Source organism: Ovis aries, chromosome X (genome assembly GCF_016772045.2).
Source record: "Ovis aries strain OAR_USU_Benz2616 breed Rambouillet chromosome X, ARS-UI_Ramb_v3.0, whole genome shotgun sequence".
Taxonomy (NCBI): domain Eukaryota; kingdom Metazoa; phylum Chordata; class Mammalia; order Artiodactyla; family Bovidae; genus Ovis; species Ovis aries.
This window is the reverse complement of record NC_056080.1, coordinates 84,026,702-84,046,470: the sequence shown is the minus strand read 5'-3', so window position 1 is coordinate 84,046,470 and position 19,769 is coordinate 84,026,702. Positions and strand designations below refer to the sequence as shown.

Genomic DNA, 19,769 nt, shown 5'->3' with positions numbered 1-19,769 from the left:
TATATCCTGCTGTCCCAAAGCCAGCTCATTCCTTTTAGTTCTACAAGAACTGCAACAATCCTCCAACTCCAGCCACCACCGGGAACCCTTCAGACAGCCATACTTTTTTTCCTGCCTTTTACTAGACCCTGACTCTATCCTTCTCTTCCCTTCTTACCCAATCTTGCCTACAATCCAAGATCAATCATCAAAATCTCTCTTTTGAATCCACTCAAAACTCCTACGTCCCACTGCCATTTCTTTGTACTCAACTAGCAAAACTCGGCCCTGATAAAATCCAACTTTCCACCTACTCTGTGAAGTTCAACATGACTGGAGAAAACCGTGCAGACATGCTGAGTAATTTCACTTTAAATGAATGGTCATTAAGCCTCAAGTGAGCCCTTTACGCCACCCAGCAATCCTGTTATATTTCCATAGAATATCCAGCTCTCCATCAACTGCTGGCGCCCGTCTCTCACCCTTACTCCCAGCTGATGGCCTGATTTCCTGTTTCAATGAGAAAATAGGATGCATCAGAAGAGAGCTGCTCTGAGCTCCAGCATCACATCTCCCACCTACGTGCATCTTGGCATGTCTCTCTGGCATCATCAATTGTTCCCTCTTTACTGGCTCATTAGCACACATATGTTGCTATGCTGTAATTTCTCCCATATTAAAACAAACAACAACAAAAAAAAACCACTTTCATATGGTCCCCATGTAACCCTACAATTACCAGTTTCCCACTTCTCTGCTCTCCTTTACAACACAACTCCTCAAAAGAACTGCCAGTGGCTACTCATTGGCATTTCTCTTTTTCCACTGTAGATTGAAAGCATTCTCAGCTGCCTTGTTTCCCCATGTCTCTCTGGAAATTGCTCCGAAAGGTCACCATTGATCTCCATGTTGCTGCAATTCTTTGGCCTCTTCTTATTTGTCCAGCCAATAGGGCTTGAGGAACGCATGGGTCCCTCCTTCTTGATACACCTTCTTCAGTTGTTTCCACCTTCTCCTAGTTTCCCCCGCTGCCTCACTGATCACTCGTTTATTTGCTGTTTCCTTCTGAGCTATTGACCTTCTAGATGTTTGCCTGCCCAGGGCTTGGTTCTTGGGTTGCTTTTCTTTTTCTACACTCACTCTTTTGTTGATCTCATCCAGTCTCATGACTTTTAATATGGATTAGATGCTAATTATTCTCCTATTATATCTCCAGCCTTGATGTCACCCTTGAACTCCGGGCTTCTCTAAACAACACCATTGCCGTCTTCCTTAATTCAGTTCATGTACTTCCATCCTTCTTGTTTCTCTGAATAAAATCCTGAGAGCTGTCCTTGACTCCTGTCTTTCTATCATAGCCCAATACCAATCTGTCATCAAATTCTAGTACTCTACCATCAAAATGGACCCCGAATCTGCTTACCTCCCACCACCTCTGCTGCATGACCTAGTGGGAGCCGCCATGACCTCGCACTTGGATTATTTCAGTTAATCTAGCATGTCCCTAAATAGTCTGCTTCTGCCCTTGTCTCTTTATATTACTCTAGCAGTCAAAGTCCTTACAATGGCTTTCAAGGCCCTGCATGGTTGCTTGCCACACCCATTGTGGCATGTCTGATCTCATCCCCTACAATCTTCCTCTCTCACTTGCTCTACTTCAGCACACTGACCTCTTGATTGACCCTAGGACATGCGAAAACTGTTGCTTCAGGGCAGAGGGTGTTTACATACAGTGGTTGTGGAAGACCTCACTGAGAAGATGGCACTTGAGCCAAGACTCTTCTCTGCTTCATTTTTCTCAACACCCAATACCCTGTATATTTGACTTCTTTGGAGGTGGTTTTTTTTTTTTTTTTTTTTTGGTCTCAGTTCCATGAGGGTAGGAGTTAATGTTTATTTTGTTGGCTTCTGTAATCCTGCATTCTAGAACAGTCCTTAGTACATATTAGCACTGAGTGAATACCTGACATCTTTGTATGCAGAGCGCCACAGACTGGGTGGCGTAAACAAGAGATATTTGCTTTCTCACAGATTTGAAGGCCAGAAGTCTGAGATCAAGATGTCATCAGTGTTGATTTATTCAGAGGTCTCTCTTCTTGGTTTGTTAGTGGCAGCCTTCTTCCTGTGTTCTCACATGGTCTCTCTCTGTGTATATCTGTGTCCTGATCATCTTTAAAAAAAAAACAACTTTTGATTTATTTTTTCATTTATTCATTTATTTTTGGCTGAACTGGATCTTCATTGCTTTGCTCAGGCTTTCTCTAGTTGTGCATAGTGGGGGACTACTCTTCACTTCAGTGCTCTGGTTTCTCATTGGGGTGGCTTCTCTTGTTGCAGAGCACAGGCTCTAGGCACATGGGCCCAGTAGTTGCGGTGCACAGGTTTAGTTGCTTCACAGCATATGGAATCTTCCCAGACCAGGGATCAAACCTATGTCGCCTACACTGGCAGGCAGATTCTTATCCACTGAGCCATCTGGGAAGTCTGACTATCTCTTCTTATAAGGACAATAGTCAGATAGGAGTTGACTCCACACTAAAGACCTAACTTTACCTTAATAGCCTCTGCAAAGACCTTGTCTCCAAATATGGTCATATTCTGAGGGGGTTCCCTTGTGGCTTAGTTGGTAAAGAATCCGCCTGCAATGCGGGAGACTTGGGTTCAATCCCTGGGTTGGGAAGATCCCCTGGAGAAAGGAAAGGCTAACCACTCCAGTATTCTGCCTTAGATAATCCAATAGACTGTACAGTCCATGGGTTCTCAAAGAGTTGGACGTGACTGAGCGGCTTTCACTTCACTTCACTTCTGAGGGGATTAGACTTCAACATACGAATTTGAGAGGGGGGTGTAATCCAGTGCATAATATTAGATTAATTTATTGATCAGTGTACAGAGATGGATTGAGACACTGATGGAGTAAGGATCATTGTTAGGCTCAGGAATACAGCAAAGCTTGGTGAGGACATAAGAGATTGGCGGGCAACAGAGCTCATAGGAGGGCTCAATTCTGGGCTGGATGACAATGGGGTAGAGTGATGTGCCAGGGTTGAATGAGACTGGAAGAGAGTACTTCTCTCAGCAAAAGGGAGAGGCCATGGCGAGGAAGATGATGGAGTCAATGCAGTTGAGGGGTGAAGAAAGGAGAGACTGGCCAATGTGGGCAGAAGGGAGGAGGGAAGGAGTCAAAGACTGGTTGGGTGGTTGAGACCTTGGGATGGGATCCTGGGGATATTGGGAATGTCCTTGATGGGCAGGGTCATCCATATTCTTTGATGGGCCCAGTGAAAAATTCAGATCTCTTACTCAAAAAGTATTAATAATTTTAAATGGTGACAGCAGAGCCTTGAACCAAACACAGGGAACCCTTCTAGACATTGAACCCTGTCCAACTCCATTGGTCCAATAGCCATGGACCTGGTCCTGCCAGATGGGCTCTGGATCAGAAATGGAGACAGTTTAGAGGTTCAGATCAGGTTGGGGTGGAAGATCTAGCCTCTTGTGTTGTATTGGGCATTTTTATATGATCTACCTTTTGCCATCTTTGTGTCTTATTAGCAACTATACCACACACATTTTTTGAAGCTGGGTCATCCCATGATGTACCCTACACATGTAATTTTCATGTGTGCCAAGGTGTGTTTGTCGAGATCACCAACGTACTAAGGGAGGCTGCTCATTGAATTTGATGGAGATGGAGGAGAAGTGAACATACACAAGAAGACCAGAGCAGGTCTAGAATTCAGGCAATGAAGATCTGAACTGTACAAGTAGCCTGGGAGAGGTTATAAACGAATTGTGATTTGATTGGAAAAAGAAAACCCCACGAAGTGCATCTAGCTGCCCAGTGCCTGGCCAAGGCAGAGAAACCAGTATCCCAGACCTTGCCATCCTGGTGCAGAAAGGGCTGTTCAGACCACGATTTACAAATGGGGCCAGAGGGAAGATTGCAGCCCTCCCCAGCCAGTCCTTGGGAGAGCCTGGAACCATCCTGAGGGGTGATGGAAAGCATTCTGAGGGAGACAAAATCTGGAAGAAGCCAGGACACAGGCTCCCACAAGGAGGATGCAGGGGCTGGGGCTGCTGGTGCTCTTGGGGCAATATCTTGGTGGTAGGTTGAAGGCTGACTCCCACTCCAGCTTCTCACTGCACCCTAGCCTCTCCTGCCTCTCTGCAAGAATCTACTGAGCCTGCTGTGGATGTGCCTCTCTGTTGGATGCTAGGGACACATGAACAGACAAGGTCCCTGGCCTCAAGATAGAAGAGGCAAGTGTGCAATGCCAGTGAGCAACCAAGGAACACAGCACAGCTGGATGTGGGCAAAAGCTAGCATGTGTCAGACTCATACAACAGGCACACTTGATGGGATTATCCCAATTTGCCCTCTTCCCCAAAATTGGAAGGCTCCCCAGGTAGCTCAAATGGTAAATAATCTGCCCACAATGCGGGAGACCTGGGTTTGATTCCTGGGTCAGGAAGATTCCCTGGAGAAGGGCATGGCAACCCACTCCAGTATTCTTGCCTGGAGTAGTCCATGGGCTCGCAGAGTTGGACATGACCGAGCAACTAACACAACCACCATTTGAGGCAGGTACCATTATCATCAGTCTCGTTTGACAGATGAGGAAACTGAGATGCAGACAGGTTAAGTCACTTGCTGAGAACTGATCTGTGGTACTGCCAAGAGATGACGCAGGCAGCATGCTGCAGACGCCCTGCTGTTATTCCCTCTTGCCCTTGGCACCCACAGAAGGCCCCACATTTATAGTCTCTGCAGACAGAGAGCTGGGAATGGAACAATCAACACAGGGCCGGGGTGGAGAATCCCTAAGACCTCAAGAGTAGAGATGTCATCTGAGCTCCTTGGGAAGAATGAATATAAGTGCACAGAGGCTGATGGTGGGAGGAAAGGAATTCTGGGTAGAGGGGGAACTAGAAGTAGACTGGCTTTGCTGCATCCAGAGGCTTAGCTGGGGCTTCTGGAAGACGGTGAAAGCCATGGACCTTCACCTCATCCTGAAAGCTTGTGAAGTCATCTGTGAAGATCAGGATGGAGGACACAGTGAAGGACTAGGGGACCCAGGAAGTGCGGTCCTGAAGAGCCCCAGACCATTTCCCCAAGAACTAGGGCCCAGGGTCTCGAACTCAGGGTGCCTTGAAATACATAGCCCTCTGGGCCCTGAAGGAGCTCCATTCGCAATCCTAGGTGAACTTGATTTTTTCCGCGGAAGCCCACTCAACAGGCCAGGGAGCTGGCCTTGCTGTCTTCCTTGGGGAGGGTTCAGATGGTCTGTGCTGAGCAAAGAAGGCTCCTGCAGCCTCGGAAGAGCAAGCCAGCCAGGAGAGGACTCTGCAAACAGGAGGCAGGGTTGGAGAGGAAAGCACCACTGGGGTGGGGGAAGGGGAGGAAGAGGGGACCGAGGCCCTGACCAAGGCTGCTTTCTGCCATTCCCCGCCCCCGGGGCTGAACCGGAAACAGCTGGGTGGTGGAAGCTTTCCTGCCAGGGCTGGTAGGTATTTCTCAGCCTGGAATGGGGGGCGAGGGTAGTTCCAGGGGACGTTTTCCAGGCTCATTATGCCCCCCAAACACCAAATTAGGGGGATGCATCAACTCCCTGGTGGGGCTGGGCTCCAGAGGTGCAGAGAACAAAGAGAGCCCCCCAGAATCCAGCATGCCTGATGGGCCTCTCCTGGGAGGCTTTGGCAACCTGGGCCCCAGAACTGGCCTGCCATCTGTCAGCCGCCCACCTCTCCTGGGTTCTCCCCGCACTTGTGTCAACCCTCTGCCACCAGCGTCCAGTCGGTCCTACTGAACCTCCCACAGGGCCCCCCACCCCCACCCGGCGCTCCCCTGACAGACCCAGAAGATTCCATCCTCGCCCATTTCTGTGCCCCAAGAGTCCCCAAGCCCATCTCTTCCTTTATTTCGTAGCAGCCCCCGAGAGGGCGGCGGGATTCTTCTCATTTCCCAGATTTGACCAGAAAGAAGGCTGCCGTTCTGGGGCAGGGGTGAGGGGTAGGGGTAAGTGAAGAAGCCAAGGTCACTCAGTCATGGGCAGCGGAACGTGGCCTCGACCCGGCCCTTCTTCTGCAGGCCGGCTGGCACCTGGCCGAGGCAGGTCGGGGCGGCCGGCTTGCGCCCCTCTTGGCTCCTCGGGCAGTCGGGGCGGGCGGCCGGAATGACAGGTGAGCAGGGACGGGGGACTGTTAGGGGGTTGGGCTGCGTGGTGCCACCTGGCGCGCCGCCTTTGGGTGCGGCCGCCCGAGTCTGAGGCGGCGCGGGGCTTTCGAAGGCCAGAGCCTGGGGATAGCGCCGGGGCAGGCTCCTCCGGCTGAGGGTCGCGGGGGCGCCCCGGGCCAGCCGACCAGGCCCCGCCCCTTGGCGGCACGGGCGGGGGCAGGGGCGGCGCCGGCGGAGTGGGGCGCGGGCGCGCTGTGCTCAGTGCGCGCCGCCGCCCCTCCGGCCCAGCTCGCCCGCCCGCCCTACCCCCTCAGCCCGCTCGCGTCGCCCCCCACCCCTTCTCCTCTCCTCGGCCTGGCAGCCCCGCGCGCGGTGCAGCGCGACGATCGCGGCCTGGCGCTCGGGGCGCGGGGTTCGTGGCGCTCGAGGGTGGCGCGCCAGGCGCGGGGCGCGAGGCCAGACCTGGCGCGGCAGGGATTGGGGGGGGGGCGGGCAGCAGCGGAGCCCCCAGTGGAGAGCAGGGCCAGGGGGGTACAGAGGTAATGGGTAGGGCCTGGGAATCCGGCTGCGAGGGGCGGGGAGCTCCAGGCGCACTTCGGCCCGGGCCGGGCTGAGCCCCGGGGCTCCCGGGGGTAGCGGGGAGGGGAGGGAGGGTGGGAGGAGACGGCGGGGCCGGGCCGGGGGGCTTGGCCGACGGGGAGCAGGTGGGCGGGGACAGGGGCCCTGCTGGAAGAGGCGCCGCAGCGAGGTGGCGGGCTGCGTGCACAAACAGGGCGGCCGCCTCCTGGGCCCGGAGAACGGTGAGGCCGCTGGGGTTGGGCGCCCCGGCCCCGAGGGCACGGTTCCGTGTCCAGGACCCCTGAGCCGGGCGCTGGGCACTGTCGGGGGAGGATCTGAAGGCCTGGCCGGGCCACGGCGCCAGGGATTCTGCAGCCGACCCAGCTGCTGGGCCAGAGGCAGGAGTTCTTGGGCAGCGCGCTGGTGGCAGGCACTGGTGGCGGGCGATGGTGGGCGAGGACAGGAACCTTCAGGGCTGGCATGAGTGGAAAGGGAACGAGGAGGGCCCAGAGTTTGAGTTGGAGGGTCATTTGAGAGTTCCGTGTCACCGGGTGGGTTGATGAGTCATGAGATTTGGGGATCACAGAAGGCTTTCCTGGTGATCAGTTCTGAGTGAGGGCAATGAAGAGGGCTGGGATTTGGAGAAGCGTTTTTGAGGCCACCTTTGGGACACTGGGTGCTCCTGTGGCTGCCGGTCCCCCTGCGAGGGCCTTTAGAGCCGACGTCCCAGAGTGCTGGGATGGGGCAGCTGCGGTCGGGGAGGGGTTAAGGAAGGTCTTTGTGGTGGCGGGTCCCAGCCTTCCTTCCTTTCCAGGCCTTCAGGATTCAGCTGAGTTCCTGTGGGGAGTGGGTTAAAAATTCCTCTGGCCTACAGTCAGCCTTAGAGTATCCACCAGGGGCAGGAGGGACATATACGTGCGTGACTGCCGCAGCATTCTCTGTCGTGGAGCCCTCGCGCTTCCTCACTGTTGCCATAGTAACGGCCTATTGATGGTGTATTTATAGGGAAGAAGCAGGCGCTAAATTTTGGGGAAGGAGGGGGAGGAGGCCTCAGGCAGCAGCAGTGAAGGCAGGCGGCGGTCACGGAATTGTTAATGGAGTGGGCCATGCCCGGGAGCTGTTTGGGAGAGTTACTGGCTTGTCTGAAGCTTAAAAATGAACTAATGACTTATACATGTGTCAGGCTAACCTAGTCGGCCTGTGATACCTGTGGGTGTGCGTTCTCCACGGTCAGGTGTGTTTGGGACGAGGCATAGCTATCTAGAAGCTGTTACATAATTTCTGCACAGAAGAAAAATGTAAAAAACAATACTGCAGTTCTCATTGATAAGCAATGAGACATGTATTTTTCTGTCGTCACTTATTAGTAAGCCTTTACTCATTCTTTTCAATTCCCCTGACACAACAGCTCCATTTTTCTTCAATCAAAAACCTTGCTGTTAGGCACTCCACACCCACACCCTAGACACATGACTGGCACTGGCCTTAGGGGAACCTCAAAGATCCAGAATGGAAGCAAGATTTTGAGATAATATTCCATCTTCTCTCTTCTAAACAGCAAGGGTCAACTTTTCTCACCATGGCAGGCCTGTCTATGGAAAAATTGCCATGTTAAGAGTTTTGGGTGGGATTGTTGTGGGGTGCACAAGAGAAAGGCTCCTTCAACGTGGTGTTTCCATAGATGGATGTTAGCTTTGCTTTTTTCCTTCAGTTTTCATTTCATTTATGATTCACATTCTACCTGTTTGCCAAAAGGATTAGAGGATATATTTTAAATATACATAAGATTGAAAACATAAGGAGAAAAGTGGATACCATGTCACAGGGGAGAAAGCATATGTGTTTAATAGCTAGGCTTCCAGGGATCCTGTGCTTTATGGTTAATGTTAACACTGAACTTCTTGACAGCCTAGGCAAAAAGGGTAGCCCCGTGGGTGACACCGTTGTGTCTAACATCCAGTTAGTCATAAAACCAGAGCTTCTGCTTGGGGAGGGGAACCATGGGGTGATTGCTCCCAGATGTGGACACCTTGGCCAGTGCTCTGAAATATGTGTGTGAGTGGGAGTGTATGTTGTGGGTGGGGGCAGTGTGCTGCCGTCATGGTTTACATACTGGCTGGATAATTCCTGAGCTTTTGGCTGATAGCTCCGATTAGAAGGAACGGTCTCATCTAGCCAGTGGCTCAGTTTTGAACACGTCCATCCATGTCTAGGTCCTCTGCTGCTGTTTTGTTTAATGCACAGAGAGGAGAGATGACTCTGTTTCAGGAGATCCTTGCCAGCCTGTCTGGTGAAGAGGAACACAGCAGGTCCTCTGGACTTGGGCTGTGACTTTGGAGATGGTTGTTGTGGCTGTGGGAAGCGTTACCAGTGCCCACTTCTTAAACACGCATTGCCTGGTTTCAGGGACCGTGCTTGTCATTAGAGGTATGTGTGACTTGCCATTGTGAGGAAGCTTAGTTCCCCAAACAGGTCCTGTCACTGTCACTGTTGACTTGCTGGACCTTCCCTAAGTGCCCCTCTTTTCTCTGGGTTGTTTTCCAAGTCAGAAGTGCACATGTTCATCGAGTCGAGTGAGGAAAGCAGAACCTCAGACTGTAGGAGTTTTTCTTTTTTTTTTTAAAAAAAAGAGAAAAGGTCAAGCCTTAGGCCTAGACTCTCAGACTGTGTTCTTGGGGGAAATAGCTGGAAGGTTTGCTGTGGGCTCTGCTGCGCCTCGGGGAGCTCTACAGGAGAGCTTGGACAAGGATGAGAGTGTCAGGGCTGGGAGTGGCTGCACAGAGGGTGATGTGTGCCATGAGGGGCTGCTGTGACCTTTGACCAGGCCAGTGTGGGCGGGGTCACATCCCAGGGCTGAGAGGGTGCCCTGTAGGTTTGGGGGTTTGGGATTTCACCATGACTCTGCTTTCCTCCTTTGCCAGGTGAGTGACACACTGGATCTGACGGAGAGCCATGGCAGGTGAGTTTGTCTGGGCCCTGGCCAAGTGGGGAAGGGCTGTGCCTAGGTCTTATGGAAAAGTGCTAGCCTACCTTTCAAGGCCTTTTCAGCTTTCTTCATACTGAGGGTGTTCCCGGCTCCTGTCCAATTGTCTGGGTCTCATCTTTCCACTCTCAACTCTTCAGCTCCCTTCTGGAGCACAGACTCCCCTAGAAAGGTGTGCCTACCCAGGCTACTTGGAGAGAAGCTAGCATGGCAGGCCATGGGGGTTTTGAGAGGGATGCCTACCTGGGACCAAGAGGGCCTGCTTGGCATGAGGACTAAGAAACCCCAACTCTAGGGGCACACTAGGAGCAGATGTCACCTCTTCTTTCATCTTCAAAGTCTCAGCTCAGGCTTCTGGGTGTGCCAGTCAGCTCAGCTGGAACTGAGGGTTCCCCTTGGAAATAAGAGGATATGTCTCCCACTCTGTGACATTTTGGCTGGAGGCCATCTGTGCCCAGTTTCCAAAGGCCTAGATTCTCCATCTCGAGCCTGCTATCCCTCTTCCCAGAGGTCCTCTCAGATTTACATGTGTCTAGTCTCCCAATCTCCTGCAGCAGGTTTTGTACTAGACCGTCAAGGGCAGGACTCTTGATACCAGGCCATCCGGCAGCCCAGGTGGCCATTCAGGTGGGGGATGCCAACATCAGCCTCACAGGGAAATGCATCCTTATGATAAAGGCTCTGATTTTCTCTTTTGGAGGTGAGGCAGAAGACACTGGGGACATATTCACTGGTGACTATAACATTCAAGATGTGTCATGTGCAAGGTTCTCATGCAACACACACTTCCCTCTTATGAGGGCCCCATTGTCCTCCAGAGTCTTGTCGGCAGATACAGCATGGTGTCAGAGAAAGTCAGCCCTCCCATCTGTTGTACATGTCCAGGAGGGTGTCCTGCCTGCTATCTCTGCCTTGCTTCCCTCCATCCTTGAGCCTCTGTGCCCAGGCTGAGTCTGGTCAGCAGGTGCCTCTGGGCCCCTCCACCCTCCAGGCCTCAGTGCAACTTTCTCCTCAGTGTTTCTGGAGGCCAAGAATGCCCATTCGGTCCTGAAACGCTTCCCTCGTGCCAATGAGTTCCTGGAGGAGCTGCGCCAGGGCACCATCGAGCGGGAGTGCATGGAAGAGGTCTGCAGCTATGAGGAGGTCAAGGAGGTTTTCGAGGACAAGGAGAAAACGGCACGTACTGCCCTGGGGCTGGGTGCTGGGAGGACAGCTAGCCTCGGGAATAAGCCACGCCCACCCTGGGATCTCAGATGGATGAGAAGCAATGAAGGGAAGCCATCCGAGTCCATGGCAGGGCCACGGGGCCCTATAAGAACAGCTCACCTGTCCTTAGAGCCCCATCTGCCAGACTCATGGCCATGTTGTCCTTGGCCCTCAGGGCATTCCACAGCCTTGTCAGTGGCTCTCAGAGGCCAGTCAGGGTGGGGGCAGGCGCAGACCCTGCGGAACTTGATCCTGACCTGCCGAAGTCAGAAGTGCTTACGTGTGAGTGTCAGCTGCCCTTTTTCCTTCTTTTGCAGATGGAGTTCTGGAAGGGGTACCCGAATGCGGTCTACTCAGTTCGAGACCCTGCACAGAGCTCAGATGCCATGTATGTGGTGGTGCCCCTTCTGGGGGTGGCGTTGCTGATCGTCATCGCCTTGTTCATAATCTGGAGGTGCCAGCTGCAGAAAGCCACCCGTCATCACCCTTCATATGCTCAGAACCGGTACCTAGCGAGTCGCGCGGGGCACAGCCTCCCTCGGGTCATGGTGTACCGGGGCACGGTGCACAGCCAGGGGGAGGCCTCTGGGCATCGGGAGACAGGGAGCCACCCACAGGTGGTGCTGGGGCCCAGTCGGGGAGGCAGAACCACCGTCCGGCTTGAGAGCACCCTCTACCTTCCCGAGCTGTCTCTCTCCAGACTGTCCAGTGCCACCCCTCCCCCGTCCTATGAGGAGGTGACCGCTCCCCAGGAGAGCAGCAGCGAGGAGGCAAGCGTGTCTTACAGTGACCCACCGCCGAAGTATGAGGAGATTGTGGCGGCCAACCCTGGCTCAGACAAGTAGAGGGACGTGTGTCCGGTCCCATGTGAACGCCTCGTTCAGGGGCCTCCTGTTTCCTTTTAACTTTTTAAAGACTGTGCCACCACAAAACAGCCTTAGCCTCCTCGTTGCCAAATAATTTCCTCACCGTGGATCTGTAGGAAGTCAGTTGTCAGAGACAGGTGGAGGTGGGTAGGGATCATGCATGCATGAAAACCCCCTGGTGAGAGCCACAGGCAAGAGAGCCCAGCTCTTCCAGAAGCCCTTACACCCCTGCCATCCGGCCCTCCTGTCAGGGACTGGCTTCTCTTACGCCAAAGGAATCACCCCATGCAGTTGACTGTGGCCCCAGGCTCAAGCTCTGGGATCCCGCAGCTGGCCGGAGACCTGTTGTCCAAAGCCTCACCACAGAGTTGAGGGAGAGAAGCCAGGCCTCAGCGCCCTTTTCCCTCACTAGCCCTGTGCTCTCTGTCCTCACTCACATTGGACAAGGAGAAGGACAGAACAAAAACAACAGTAATAACATAATGAACACAATACAACAAAATGATACCACCTGGGCCACTGATAGGGGTTCAAGGGAGATCAGTCACACAGATGGGTGACACCCCCCATACCCACCCCACACTCCCAACCAGGTTCAAATGAATGTCTGGAGCCACCTGAGAGGAGGACAGGCTCTGTGAAGGATGAGGGCCAGGAGCTGGCTGGCCAAGCTACCCCCTCCACATTGGGGACGTGGCCATCTGGAGGGGAGCTCTAGTCCTACTGTGCTTAGCCTCCCTCAGACCTTGGCTCTCTAGGTTCTCTTTCAGCTGTGCTAAAAGCCAGTACCCATTGGCCTGAGCCATATCATGGCCTTGGGAAAACAGATAACGCTAACCCTGCCTGTGGAGCCCATGGCCTTTGAATGGTTGGGCCACAGGCTGGGGTAGAAGGCTGAAGTTTTCTCCTTGTGAGGTTGGCCCATAGGATGATTAAACCCATGAACTCGGTTTCCTCAGCATTGTGCTCTCTGGCCTTAAACTTTTAGGCAACTGCCCTTTTTTGTGAGTAAGTGTGTTGAGATGAACTTGAATTTCAGACAGCTGATTTCTTCTTAATGATGGTGCCCACCTGGGGAGAAGATCAGAAAGTGTCCCTTTTTAGAAATTTCTTTGTTGTAGAAATGGGGAAGCCCGTGACCTGGGTTTGAGGGCCTGTCTGAGATATGCTCTCTCATTGCCAGGTGCTGGTCCGTTTTTAACAACCCCTTTCTGTGGCCCAGGAACTGTCCACCTCTCCATTTCAGTGAGGCTTTGGGCAGTAGTGGGGCAGAGGTGACCCTCCCTTTAAGTGTCGGTGACCACGCAAAAGACACTGTCAACACTGCCTCCCCACCCCTCCATCTTCATCCTCCTGGCCTCAGCACCAAACCATTTTTCCTCTGTGGTGCTTTAAAAAATGTAGCAAATTTTTGTGGGGCCCAAAAGAGTGCACAGCCAGGGTCTATTGGCAACCACAGCAGTTTAAAACCCACTGAGAAGATATGCTTCTCTCTGTCTAAACAGCTCTCCAAGGCAGGCCTTGTGCCTCATTCTTTGAATGTGGCCCTGCCTAGAGGCCACAGATAACTTCTGGAGGCCCCTCCGGTCCTCACTCACCCAGAAACATGCTTCAAGCACGGAGGCTTGTGTTCTTACCCCAGCGAGGCCACCAGCTTGGCCAACTCAACCCTGTGGCCCAGTTTTCCATCCTTCCCCTACCTCACAGGCCCGCTGGAGGGTGATTGAGCTAATACCTGTGCAGTGCTTGAGACACCAGGAAGCCCAGTGCAGTTTGCCCTTAGGAAGATTCTTCTAGAAATATGTAGATCATGAGGCACCCGTTTTAGCAGAGGTCTTCGTAGGACTGTGAAGTCAAGCCTCAACCTGGGGAGTCAGTCTCCTGCCAGTTGGACTGTTCCTCCCCTCTCTCTCCCCACCCACCCCACCCCGAGAGTTCCCTGATGTCAGAGGTGCTGACCAGGTGGCATCCCACCTTTCCTTCCTCCCACTTTTCCTCCTTCTGGGCCTCCAGCATCCTGCCCTTCCTCCCAAAGGCATTTTGGGTGTACACTGTCCATGAGGGAATTTGGGATCCATCCTCTTCAGCCATGTTGGAGGACCCGGGGCAGCCTGAGGCTCCAGGGCCTGTCCCTGCCATCCCCGTCTTTTCTCGGGGACCATGCCTGTGTGTCAGCCAGGAGCATGGGAGAAGACACTTAGCCCTCTGTGTCTCCTCCCCACTGGGCAGAGAGCCAGGAGTGGGCCCCGCAGACCGGAGCCAGAGGGAGGACGCTGGGGAGTGCCTGCTCCCATTGGCCCCTGTCAAGCCCTTTCCTTCTGAGCTGTTCACTGTTTGCAGCCAGTTTGAGGTGGGAGGCGGAAGGATGCCCGGGAGCCTGGCCCAGGGCGGAGACCAGCCTGCGTCCTGCGGGTACCAAGCTCTCCGGTTCTGGGCCTTCACAGCATTCTTCCACATGGGGTTCTGTGGTCCCTGGGACGTTTCTCACAGTTTATCTTAGACAAAAAGGCTGTACAGTACACCATGGTCATAACTCCCTTGCGGTGCACATTTGGCTTTAAGAACGCCCTGTACATATCTTTTTCAACTCTGTATGGATATCGATTTGATACAATGTTCAATCTGCGATAGCCACATTTTTGTTGCTTTTGGGCTTCGGGTGTGTGTGTGTATACACATGTGCGCGTTGTTGCCTTTTCTCACATGCTTATCTGAAACAATAGCCGGCGTGTGGCTATATTTGTACCAGGAGGGTTCCGGTCTGAGCGGAGGAATGTCACCTCCCAGGGCTAGGCAGTCTGAGGACAAGACCCTGAGTCAAGAAAGCTGAGATGAGCTGCTGGAGTGAGCCCTCCAGAGTTGCCACCTTCTGCCCTCCTTCACTAAAGCTTTTGGAAGAGGATGAAGCAGCTCTATCCTGTGGGCCTCCCTCCTGTGGGACCCTCGACTCACACACTCTTTTGGAGCAGTGCCCCCAACCTCGGCTCCTGTTCTGTGGGTGTCAACAATGGAAGGAAATCAGCACTCTTGGGCCTTTTTGGTTTTTCTTTTTCTTTTTGGCGGAAAGATGTGTGACTGTTGATTTGGGGGTATGGCAGGCTGGTTATTTAGATATTTTTCATTTTAAAACAAAAAGGCTTTAACAAATTCCATGCAATGTGACTTTCATGTGTTTTCAACCAAAATCTTTTTAAGACTTTTTGAAGCAAGCATCACTATCTTGTCCCTCCCCTGCTACTCCCCATCACCTGGGGTTTTTCCAAATGAAAGCACAAGCAGAAGTGTGTGCAGCCCCAGGACAGCTGCCTTGTGCCCTGGCTGACGGACACGCGACACTGTGCCGTCTTACCCAGAGGCCAGGGGCCTCTTCTTCAACTTGCGAATCCCACTGCCATTAGTGTGAATTCCTTTGGGTGCTTCGGAAAATAGGAACCTGCCCAATCTGTTGGACTGTGTCTTTTGGCTAGCCTGAAGATGACCGATCTGGGATACAAAAGCATCTTTCTGCTAAGGAGTTGGATGGAGCCAGATGGTTCCTCTCTGGCTGGGGGTTGATCTTTTCACAACCAAATGGCATCACACAAGAACTAAGAACAACACTGCCTCTAGATTGTTCCTTTGTCCAAGAGAGAGACAGAGAGAGATTACTAAGAGAATTTATCTTATTCACCTATGCTCTGTCTTTCTAGGAGTGTGCATGTGTGTGCTATGTGTCATGTGTGTGCCCTCACGTTCAAGGCCAAGATGGAGAGCTGGGTAGCCAAGCTGCTGTCTAGGCTGCTTTTCAGCATGACGAGGAACGCAGCTCCATCTCAGGATTGCACCAATTCAGAAACAAGCACATCCTCCCCACTGAACTCTAGTCATACTAATCAGTATAATTAGATAATTTAAAAGTACTGTAATCAAACTGCCTGCAACTGTGGTAAAAGCCCATTAATTCAAAGCCCACTAGTTCAAAATGTAGGAAAAAAAAAATCACTTTTTTTTTTTTTTTTGCCAAACTCTAGATAATGCATGGTATCTGCGATTCTTCCTTTGCAGAAATATTCCCAATATTCTTCCCTTGAGTCAGTTTTCAGGTTCATATGTGTAAGAGGGATCTAGTTTAAAACGAGTTCCTTTTCCCATTAAAAGGCTTACGATATGATGGATCCCTTCACTGTGCCTTCAGCAGTTCTCGTATGTCAGGCTCTTCGTGTACACGATGACCTCTGTTCTGTCTCTACTGTGTGCGTGCTGGGTATGGCAGCGTTTCATTCTCCTCCTTTATTTGCTCTGTGAATAAAATAGTTTGTGAACTAAATTGCAATTTAAAGTGATATAACTGTGCATCATGATAAATAGTCTGTAAAGCAGATATTTCGCTCAGTCCAGCCACTCCCATCATTCTCCCCCACATATTCAAACATAGCAAGCTTTCCCTTTCGCAGGCTGTGGGTGGTGTGGCTCATCTGAGCAAGAATTTCCCTGACAAAGAGGTCCAAACAGCGCAGCCCACCCCCTCAGGCTCAGTGCCTCAACAGTTGTCCCACTGTCCTGAGCTATGTGACTGGCACCCAGTGCCTGCCCCCAGCCCACCCCCAGCCCGAGCATTAACACAGATATTCAAGATGGGGACAAGTCCCACAGCTTTTTACGCCTCCCCATATGTCTCCCCGTATGGATGCCACTTTCCCAGGCTTGAACACACCTGTTCTTTCACTCTGTGATTGTGACTCTGTGACAGTGGAAACCCTGATATGTGCAACCGAGCTTCTAGACGTGATTACTATGAAATGGATTCATTTTGGTATCACTTTAAACTGTGCTCGTAATTTGTGCGTTGACCCATGTTGGCTGGCAAATCTGTACATTCACTCATATGTCAGGATTTCACTGGAGCCTGGGGTAACAAACAATTGTACTTCTGCTTTCTCTCTCTCTGTAATTTTTGAGTTTAGCTGTTAAGTTTCGTCTCTTTATGTACCAGAAAGTAATAAATAATAATAAAGAGCAAATGGCATTTACTTGTGTTCTCTCCTTACCCTCTTGGATCGCTGCTGACTCTTACTTCCTTGGATTATGGAAGGTTGTGGGCCAAACTTGTTTTTCCAAGAGTCAGACTGTAGATAAGGAAACAGCCTAAACCAGTTTAGAAGCAGGAAGCAGAGAGGTCCTGGGTCCTAGAGCTGGTCCTGTATGTGTAAGATGATCTGCGGACCCATCCCCTTGGGAGGAGGTTAGTAAGGTCTGCCACAAATCATGTTAACAGCTTCCCTGTTGCCTGATCCCTGGTTACTCATCAAAATGGCCTTTACTAGAAAAGATGTTCTGCTTGGTTTCAGAGCTGGAGGAGGGACAGGAGGGAGAAATTTTTTGGAGCTCTATATAGCTGGGATGTAATCCTCAGCTTTTGCCCTGGCTCAGCGTCCTGAATTCTGAAGGTGGCAGGAGTCTGAGACTATTCAGTGGGCAATGACAGTTTAGCCTCCCCTTGGAGGAAGCGTGGTCTTAGCGTGGAACACTGCCAGCTGTTTATCTGGAGTGAGATGGGGGCCAAGGAAAGTAATTGGTAAAAGTTGTGCCTGTCCCCCATAAGGAAAGTAATCCATCCTTTAATAGGAAAAGCCATGGCAGTGATGAGACGATGGCAGTGACATTCACGGCCTCCTTTGAGGATTGAATGTGGAGGCCCAATGCTTGAATGACAGCCAGAGGCCTTAGGTTCTTTTCTTATCCCAAGCTGGCTTACTGAGTGATGCCAGCCTTCTGAAGATGCTGGGCAGTCAAATGAAGACTCCTCAGGCAGACTCCAGCACAAAGATGGGGTCATGTTTTAGACATAGGTTTGGAACTTTAGGCTCTTTTTGTCAGAAACTAGCACTCTAGCCAGCCACTGAGGGTCCCAGCCTAGCCCACACAAGGAAACTAGCACACGAGAGCTTCCCCCTTTCCCCAGCCCCCTCTTGTACTACAGCCACACCCTTAGAGCAGCTGGCTTGAGATCTCACAGAATGAAGGCACTGAAGGACAGTGGAGAGGGGCCACAGACTGGGCTTGGAAATGATCATAACCAGCCCTTACTGAGCACTTAGTGTATGCCAGGCCCTGTAGAAGGATTAACTGAGACGATCCTCCTAACAAACCTGTGATGTCTGAGAAGCAAAGACCAAGAGGATGCCATTTGACCAAGGCCTCTGAGAGAAGTGCTGACCTCATTGTGTGAACCCAGGTCTGCCCTGATTGTCCCACCCCTGGCCAATTGTACTGCGCTGCTGGTCTCCTCTGGTGGTTACTTTGCTTTTGTGTTCATGTTGACTGTTCATCCTCCCAGTACCCACCCGTCTACCTCTTTCTACCTAACTGTTAATTCCACAAGGGCAGGGACCATGTATAACTTTTGTTCTCATCATTTCTTCTCCAGAACTCAGCTCAGTGCTTGGCTCACACTCAGTGTTCAATTAAAAAAAAATGTGTTGAATGATTTTATTCTGCAGTCATAACTCAGGCTCCTTGTACTAATTTTCTCAGGGTGCTATAACAAAGTCCCATAGACTTGATAGCTTAAATAACAGAAATATATCGCCTCCCAGTTCTAGAGGCTGGAAGTCTGAGATCAAAAGTTTGGTAAAGTCGGTTGCTCCTGAGACCCTTGCCTTGGCCTGTAGACGGCCATCTTCTTCCCATGTCTTCACATGATCTTCCCTTTGTTCATGTCTGTATCTTAATCTCCTCTTTTTATAAGGTCACCAGTCATATTCGATCAGGGACCACCCTATTGACCTCATTTAAACTTATGACCTCTTTAAAGACCCTACCTCTGAGTACAATCACATTCTGAGGTACCGGAGGTCAGGATTTCAACATAGGAACTTGAAGAGGGGATATAGTTCATCCCATAATACTCTATTCATGGCAGACAGGAGTCTTTGTTGCCCCTTCTCCCAACCCTGAGCTCATCATACACACTCTGGAAAAGCTTGGGGGTGGATATTACGATTTTGCTGAGATTCTGGCAAACACAAGGGCACCTTGCCATTCTCAAACCACACCCCAGAGCAGATGCTCCCCTGCCACAGATGGTGCACCCGGGACAGCTGTCAAAGGTCCCACAGGGCAGGTGGACTTGGGAGAGGCGACATGGGCTTCAGAATGATTTTCTCAGGGTCCCTCTGTGGAGAGTGATGGGCAGACCGAAAGCCTGAAGAACAGACAAAATATTTGTGCCCTTTTAGATTTTTTTAAATAGACAAAAGTTTTTTCATGAATCACAAGTCTAGCAGCTCCAGTAACAGTGGCTTTCAACAATTTCTCTGAAGAGCTCAAACTGTGTGATGGATTCAGTTTCACTGGGCTTTATGTACTGTAAAAATAGAGGCTCTAGAGGCTGGGTAACATTTGTGTCATGCTGGTTACACTTAATCACAGGAGCACAGTGGGTGGGCTGGTGGATGCCAGCACCCCAGAGTTCCGGGGCTCACTGGGCATAGAGGGAGGGGCGCTGGTGGAGTGCAATGTTTACCAACCTGGAAGTGTCACTGCCTTCACTCTGGCCATGGGACTCAAGAAGGGCCCTCCTGTTTGGAAGTTTGGACCTAGCTTGGTGGGGGAGGCATGAGATAAGAGATAGCAGCAGAGCATGTAGAACTTTCTGCTACAGGACAACCATGGGTCTGGAGGTGGAAGATGCCAGAGAAAACCTTCCTGAAGAAGCCACATCCAACCTCAAGCTTACGGGATGAATATAAATCAAAGGCAAAGAGCATGAAAGACAACAAAACCAGGCAGAGGGACCTTACATGAAGAGGCCTGAAGACCAGCAAGGCCATCATGTTTTTAAGGAAACAGGAAGCCAGGACAGCAGAAAGGGAAAGACTTGTGCCAGACTGGAAAGATAGAGGGAAGCCAGTCCACACGGGGCCCCTAGGCCACACTTGGCATTGTCATCTTTCCTCCCTGGATGACAGTCATAGCCTCCAACCTTATCTTTGATCCTGTTGAATCTGTTCTCCATACA

At 51.6% G+C, this 19,769-nt stretch overlaps 1 protein-coding gene across 5 annotated transcripts; it reads left to right on the top strand.

Moving 5' to 3' along the window:
* Positions 1-5,423: 5,423 nt before the first annotated feature.
* On the top strand, positions 5,424-16,770 carry PRRG3 (proline rich and Gla domain 3). Of its 5 annotated transcripts, none has more exons than XM_042241583.2 (5): positions 6,886-6,957; positions 8,984-9,142; positions 9,637-9,674; positions 10,714-10,874; positions 11,222-16,770. In XM_042241583.2, the coding sequence occupies exons 3-5, from the start codon at positions 9,668-9,670 to the stop codon at positions 11,747-11,749; spliced, it is 696 nt and encodes a 231-aa protein (XP_042097517.1). In that variant the 5' UTR covers positions 6,886-6,957; positions 8,984-9,142; positions 9,637-9,667; the 3' UTR covers positions 11,750-16,770. The 5 variants fall into 5 exon arrangements, with proteins under 5 accessions (XP_042097518.1, XP_027818670.1, XP_042097517.1 ...); XM_042241582.2 differs by having other exon boundaries at positions 8,929-9,142; XM_042241584.2 differs by lacking the exons at positions 6,886-6,957; positions 8,984-9,142 and adding an exon at positions 5,424-5,486.
* Positions 16,771-19,769: the final 2,999 nt, after the last annotated feature.

Coding starts and splice junctions, on each gene's coding strand:
- PRRG3 (XM_042241584.2), top strand. Junction 10,875..11,221: donor TCGAGGACAAGGAGAAAACG/GCACGTACTGCC, acceptor CTTCTTTTGCAG/ATGGAGTTCTGGAAGGGGTA.